Below are 7,986 nucleotides of genomic sequence, written 5' to 3' on the forward strand. Positions count from 1 at the left end.
TTTCCCTACAAATATATAGATATATAACCCCATTTTATTTTCAACTGGGATCATACTGTTTATCCTGCTTACCTTTCTTATCATGGGCATTTTCTCCTTATTAAATATTCAAAAACAGTTTAAAGGCAGCCTAGAATTTTAAGATGTAAATGTAGATGCATCTTTAAATAAAGATGAAATTAATATTTATATACATAAATCTGTTTCTTGCTATATATTGCAAACCTGCCTCCAGAAAAGTGGTAAGTAACTCACATTCTTACCAATATATATGAGCAGCCTATTTGAAAAGCCCCAGGTCAACAGTGGGAGGGAGGGAGGGAAAAAGAGAAAAAGAGGGAGAAAGAACAGACTGCCTATTTGAAAATAAACAATAATGTTACACTGTTTTAATTTTCATTTTGGCGGAACAGATTAGAATTCAAACAGATTTGGGATTGGACAGCTATGGGTTCAAACTCCAGCTCTGCCAAATAGCTACATGAAAGACCTAGTAAGATAATTTTTCTCACATCAAGGTGTTACAAATATCAAAGGAGATAACATAGGTCTAGTCTTTCTTAGCATAGTGCCTGGAGCAACCAATATGCTGCCAATTACTTTTCTTTTCTTTTAAATGTGTGACCTGCAGGATTTTAACAGAAGGCTACACTGTCCTGTTGGGCCAACATCCTTAACACATAAAATCAGTCGTTGCAAGAGCTGACTGAATTTCTTAAAGGGAGGAGGCCAGTGAAAGAACATTTTAATAGTGGTCATAGGGAATGGAGAGAGAATTTTGAGTTTCGATTGCATGTGCCTGAGGAGCACTGAGAATATGTGTTTAAGTATCAGGCTCTTTTTTTTTGACCCTGGACCTCGAACAGAGTTCTTAATTCCCATTAAGAAGGTAAAGTCTAAATTCACCATATTTATGGATATTATACTGTCTCAATGGTATCTGTAGTAAGGATTCCTGGGGAGCTCTCAAAGAAACAGTAAATCGTTGGTGGCAAACAGAAGAGGCTTAAGACCAAAAGGTATGACCCAAAGTAGGGGCGAGGGTGAGGGGTGAGGAGCAGTGGAGCCTTAAATCAAGATAGAACAGATTCCTGGATCTTGGGCATTTTCCTAAAGGGTACTTAGAGTTGGATTTTTGCCCAGAAGACAGCCAATGCCTGATCTTATGTTATTCAAGGAAGAGAAGCATATGTAGGGGCAAGTAACAGTCAAGCTTCCCTCTGAAGTGTTGTTATTCAAAGTGCAGGTCATGATCCATTATGGGTTGTGAAATCAATTTAGTGAGCATGACAAGCTTTTAAAAAAATTAAATCATATAGGAAAAAAGAAAATAGAGTGCATTACATTTAGTAGTGTTTTTTTTAAGTTTTTTTTTTTTTTTTTTTTTAACGTGGACCACTTTTAAAGTTTTTATTGAATTTGTTACAATACTGCTTCTGTTTTATGCTTTGGTTTTTTGGTTGTGAGGCATGTGGGATCTTAGCTCCCCGACCAGGGATCGAACCCACACCCCCTGCATTGGAAGGTGAAGTCTTAACCACTGGACTGCCAGGGAAGTCCCTGCAACAGTGTTTTAAACACTACATTATTCTGATTCATAGTAACCCCTTTAACATTTCATGGAAATTAAATTCAAATTATTTCAGTTTGGGGTTATTTACTTAAATTCTAAATTGAAACTTACATTTTAGTTCTGTTTCCCTTCTTGACATAACAACCCAGTATTATTTATTTCCTCAAAGAATTACACTTGGTCAATAATTACTTCAAGTTATATACTACATACTTCAGTGCTACACAAAATAAGAACCTTTAAAAACATTTATATTGACAAATTAGTCAATTACACGTGTAACAATTCTACCAATTTGCTAACCTCAAATTTTATACTGCGTAACTAACAAAAAGGTAATCTGTATTTTACAAAAAAATATTTTAATACATTCATATAGTTTAATTTGCTAAATCTCTTAGAAGGAAACTGATAAATTATTAATATTTCTAACAAAACAGATAAGCAGTCAGTTGCTCCTAAGTCTCTTTTGAAAAAAATCACTTTCCCATAACCTCAGAACAAAATTTCTATTTTAAAAAAGTATTAGGAAAAAGGCTGCATTCAAAATAAAGAGGTTGTATAGGCTACCTACATCTGACCCAAGCGTGTATCAAGGTATGTTCAGGAAAAGCTCAGTTCTACAATGACTAAGTCTACAGTTTTTCTCTTTAATTTTATGAACACAAAAAAGCTAGCATGCAGTTTCAATTTTTTTTTTGGCAGTATGTGGGCCTCTCCCGTTGCGGAGCACAGGCTCCGGACGCGCAGGCTCAACGGCCATGGCTCACGGGCCTAGCCGCTCCGCGGCATGTGGGATCTTCCCAGACGGGGGGCACGAACCCGCGTCCCCTGCATCGGCAGGCGGACTCTCAACCACTGCGCCACCAGGGAAGCCCTGCAGTTTCAATTTTTAAGAAAAGAAATAGTTAACAATCCAAAGGCTTTAAAATCTCTTCTCTACTCTCGTATTTGTACAACAATTAATATTCCCATCTATTCCTCTAAAGCATCTGTAAAAGGCCAATAATATCGTTTTGTATGTGTTGTTGGTGTACTCCAGAGGACACGTGAGCTTCCCTGCCCATGCCCTCACGCCTCAAGAAGAATGCAGGCAAAGACTTGGTCTGGCCTCTGCCTTCCATGGGACGGGGACTGTGGGGAAGTTGCTTCCATCACAGAGGATAGCTGGGCAGGACTCTAGGCCATACGCAACAGCATGACCTAATTCGGACAACAGGAGTAGTACTTTAGCATATCGGTGCCCTAATTTTCTCCTAAAAGTATAAGGCACGTGTGTGCATTAAAGTCTTATCCTATACTGTTCACTGTCGCAAACAGTACTGGAAGATTTTTTCTTCTTCTTCCAGTTTTATTGAGATATAATTGACATACAGCCCTGAACAAGTTTAAGTTATACAGCATAATGATCTGACTGACACACATCATGAAATGATGACCACAGTAACTTTAGTGAACATCCATCATCTTGTGTAGATACAATAAGTGAAATAGGAAAAAAAATTTTTTCCTGTGATGAGAACTCTTAGGAGCCACTTTCTTAACAACTTTCATAAAGAACATACAGCAGTGTTAATCATATTCATCATGTTGTACATCCCTAGTACTTATTTATCTTATAACTTGAAGTTTGTACCTTTTGACCATCTTCATCAAATCCTCTCCCCCATCCCTGCTTCTGGTAACCATAAATCTGACCTCTTTTTCTATGAGTCTGTTTATTTGTCTTTGAAACATAAATGACCAACAACACTGTATTAGTTCCTAGTACACAACATACTGATTCAATATTTCTATACACTTCAGAATGATCACTACGATAAGACTAGTTACCATTCTTTTTTTTTTTTAATTTATAGAGATAAAAACAGCCAGAATCAGAAAAATTTTACTTTATTGCACTTCGTAAATTGAAAGCTTTGAAAATATGTACTTGAGTTTGGGGGCTTTGCACTGGCAATTAAGAAGGACAGTATTTTTTTCACTTAATGTTTTGACTTGTTAAATAAGTTATTTAATAATTCAAACAAAAACTGTATTCTCAACATCTTCAGAAAAATCTTCCTTATAGTTCTTGGTGGGTATAATATAACTAGTCAGAGTATCATTAAAGGATTGTCATGTACATATTAAGTTCTAAAGTTCAATTTTTATTTAAGCTTCTAGTACTTACTCAAGGAGGAACCATGTAGAACTGCACAGTTGGGACAGTGATATAGGTCAATGTCAACAGCATGATGTTCTTCTACTCCAACACAGCTAAGATAAAGAAAAATAAAGCCAATGTGTAAATAGGGTGAAGATTTTCACTTAACTATAACAGATTGGTTAGAATTTAGCTGAGAAATGTACAACCGCACCAATAAACTTTGTAAAGTACAGAAACACATGCAAGAATAAATTTAATTCTCTTCCTTACATACTTGCTGAATAATTGTGGGATTGAATATGTGGGAAGTGATTCACTACTAGCAGCAGTAGAGACCGCAGAAGTAACGTAATTATACACCATAACACCCTCAAACCATTATGTAAATACTACCTGTTATGGACTAAATGTTTGTGTCCCTCCAAAATTCACATGCTGAAGCTGTACACTCCTGTGTGACTGTATTTGTAGACAGGGCCTCTAAGAAGGAAGTAATTAAGGTTAAATGAGGTCATAAGGATTGGAGCCTTAATCCAATAGGATTAGTGTCCCTATAAGAAGAGACACCACACAGCTCACATACCCTCTCTCTCTCCTCTCTTCTCTCTTCCTCTCCTTCTCTCTTCCCTGAGCAGACTAAAACACCACCTAACTTTAAAATATGGCTGTCATCAGCAGAGGTGATTAGTAAATTTGGGTAACATCACTGACGTGGTGAGAGCCCTGAGTCTTAACAGTTCTGCTTTAGGTCTCATATTCCTAATTAACCAGTTAAATTAGTTTGAGGCACTGTATCTGGAATACTCCATATCATGGAATATACAGCAGTAGCACTTAAATAAAAATAAAGTTTAAGGGGACCACCTAAGAACTGATAAAACTACATAGTGACATCTTGAAAACAGGAGTAGTTCATCCAAGAAAGACCACAGTAGCTTTGCTCACTCCCAAATAACTTATTAGGGTAAAAATTTATACATGTTTGTACTCCCAAAAAGTTTCAGAACAAAAACACAACCACAACTAGTACTTGAAAAAGAACCAAAGCAGACCTAACACAGAATTTTGGGGCATCAGTTGACAGGTGTAACAGTGGAAGAGAAAATTAGTGAAATGGATGACAGGCATATTATTCAGAATGTAGCAGAGAGAATAAGATGGTTGAAATACAAACAAGACTGTAAGAACCACGAAGGATAAAATGAAAAAATGTATAACATACATTTAACCACAGCCTCAGAAGGTAAAGAGAGAATAGGGGTAGAAGCAATATCATGAGCTAACAGTTAAAAATTTGCAGAAATAATAAAAGACACTGATCTCCAGATTTAAGAAACCCAACGTATCCCAAGCAGGATGAATAAAAAGTCTACATCTAATCACATCATAGTAAAACTGCAGAAAAACAAAGTCAGAAAATTTCAAAGCCATAAGAAGAAAATAGCACAGATTACTTGCAAGGATGAGAGACTTCTCAAAGCAATAATGGAAACTGGAACACATTAGAATATCTTACATGTGCTTAAAGAAAATATCTGCTAACCTAAAATATTAACCAAGCGTTCAACATTCAGTTAAAATGTGTTTCAAGGTTGGGGGGGGGGGTAAGTATTTGTACAACCAAAAACTGAGAGTTCACCTCCAGCCAATCCACAGTAAAGAAAATACCAACAGATGTACTTCTGGCAGAAGGAAGATGATCACAGAGAGGTCTGGGATGCAAGAAAAAACGGAAAAGCTAAGAAAAGTAGAGTAATAAATATGTGGGTAAATTTATACAAACACTGACTACATAAAACAAATAATGTCATGTGAGGTTTAAATATATATACAAAGAGCTAGAACACATGACAATAGCAGCATTGGAGTCAGGAGAGGACAAATGGGAGTTACAGGGTCCCAAGGCACTTATGCTAGAAGGAAAGAGAAGGTAATGATTACTGTTAGACTTCAATAATAATGAGTTGAGGACCCCTATTATAATTTCTTGGGAGACAACTAAAAGAACAGAAACAGAGAGCATAGCTCCCAAACTAGTTGGGGGCAGAGGGTGATTAAAAGGAGGAGGAGAGGAAAAAGAGAAAAAAACCAAAAAGACTAAAATAAGGTATAAATTCAAATATATCAGTAATTATATTGTATGCAAATGGACTAAATGCTCAAGTTTAAAGACAGATTATATGGCTGGACTTAAACAATACAATTTGCTCGTTATAAGAGACATAAAACAAGGATACATTAAGACTGAAAGTAATAGGATGGGCAAATAAATACCACAAAAATAGTGATCAAAAGAAAGTACAGCTATATTAAGCAACACAGAATCTAAAGCAAAAAATATGAGATAAACATGTTCACTTTATAATGATGAAAATTTCAATTCACCAGGAGGACAAAACAGTAGTGGAGATTTTGACAATTCTCTCAGTATCTGATAGAATAAACAGGCAAAACAAAAATCTATGAAATATACAAGATTTGAACTGCAGGATTAAAAAAACATGGCCTAATGAACATTTGTAGAATCCTACACCCAACATCCATAGAACACACATTTCTTCTGAAGCACACATGGACCATTCATAACAAGTTATCATACACTGGGCCACAATCAAATTTGAAGGTCTGAAATCAGAAATTCTCTGGCCACAGTTCAAGATAGAAAGCAATGACAAAAAGTTAACTAGAAAATCTTCATGTGCTTAGAAATTAAGAAATAATATTCTAAATAACCCGAGTCAAAAGATAAATCATAATAAAGGCTAAAATTAATGAATTAATAAACATCTACCTCAAAAAAGTTACAGAAAGAATAACAAAATAAACCTTAAAAATACAGACAGAAGGAAAACTAAAAGAACAGAACTGATGACACAGAAAACAAACATACAATAGAACACTGAAGCCAAAAATTGATTCCTTGAAAAGACTTGTAAACCTCTAGCAAGCTCAAGAAAAATGAGATAAAACATAAGTAAACAATGGTAGGAATGAAAAGAGAGAGAAAACTATAGATTCTATACATGCTAAATGCAAAAGAGGGTATTATGAACAATTTTATGCTAAAAGATTAGAAAATATAGATAAGACAGGCAAACCTGGGTCACAAAGAAAAAAAATATTTGAATAGTCCTAAAATTGTTACTTATATCAAAAATTATCCCCCCCTCCAAAAAAAAAAAAAAAAAAAAAAACCCAGGCCCAGATGGCCTCACAAGCAAATTCTAGCAAATATTAAAGGAATAAATAATTCCAATATTATATAAAATTTGCACCAGCAAGTAGGAAAAAAAGACTTACTTTCTAACTCATTTTATGATAGCATGACCTTGATACTAAAACTTGGAAAGGATGATACAAGAAAGGAAAATTATAAGTCACTCTCATTTATGAGCAAAGATGCAAACAGCAAGTTTGGTCTATCTCTGGAATGCAAGGTGGTTTTAACACTAAAAAATTTAATCTGTGAAATTTGCCACATTAACAGATTAAAAGAAAAAACCATATGACCATTTAAAAAGAAGCAGGACAAGTATTTGATAAAATTCAACATTTACTTATGATTAAAAAGCAAACAAAACCCCTTAGAAAATTAAGACTACAAGGATACTTCCAAAATCTGGTAAAGGGTACTTATAAAACTCCTATGCAAATAACATGAGAGCAGTCTCTTTGAGATAAGAACAAGACAAGAATGCCTGATGCTACCACTTCTAATGAAACTTATCCTCGTGTAGTAAAATAAGAAAAAGAATTAAAAGGTATAGAGATTGGAAAAGAAAAAACAAAGCTGCTACTGCAAATGCTGTGGTTACACATGTAGAAAATGAATCTGTGGATAAATTACAAAAATCAATAAAAATAAAGGTTGCTAGATACGATACCAGCACATAAAAAGTAATCGTACATCCATATACCAACATTATAAAGCTAAAAACTGAAAAAAAAAAAAAAAAAGAAATAAAACACCATGCACAACTGCAGAAAAAATGTCAAGTATGCTGGAATTTAACAAAAACTATGCAAAGACCCCTTTAAGGAGAATTATAACACATTATTAAGAGACTTTAAAGAAGACCTAAATAAATGGAGATATACATCATGATGATGGATTTGAAGTGTAATATGTAAAGATATTAATTCTCCTCAAATTGATTTATAGATTCAATCTAATCCCAGTCAAAATCTGTAGAACTTGACAGGCTGATTGTAAAACTGATATGGAAACATAAAGAGCCAAGGATACGTAAGGCATTCTTGGTGG

At 34.8% G+C, this 7,986-nt stretch overlaps 1 protein-coding gene across 1 annotated transcript in view; it reads right to left on the reverse strand.

The window, feature by feature from the left end:
• KDM7A (lysine demethylase 7A) overlaps positions 1 to 3,828 on the reverse strand; it is a 38,106-nt gene extending 34,278 nt beyond the window's left edge. Inside the window, exon 1 of the mRNA XM_007466616.1 lies at positions 3,747 to 3,828. Within this exon, the coding sequence (XP_007466678.1) occupies position 3,747 (1 nt within the window). The 5' untranslated portion in view covers positions 3,748 to 3,828. The remainder of the gene's footprint in view (positions 1 to 3,746) is intronic.
• Positions 3,829 to 7,986: the final 4,158 nt, after the last annotated feature.

The sequence above is a fragment of the Lipotes vexillifer genome, unplaced genomic scaffold, assembly GCF_000442215.2.
Source record: "Lipotes vexillifer unplaced genomic scaffold, Lipotes_vexillifer_v1.1 scaffold71, whole genome shotgun sequence".
Lineage (NCBI taxonomy): Eukaryota > Metazoa > Chordata > Mammalia > Artiodactyla > Lipotidae > Lipotes > Lipotes vexillifer.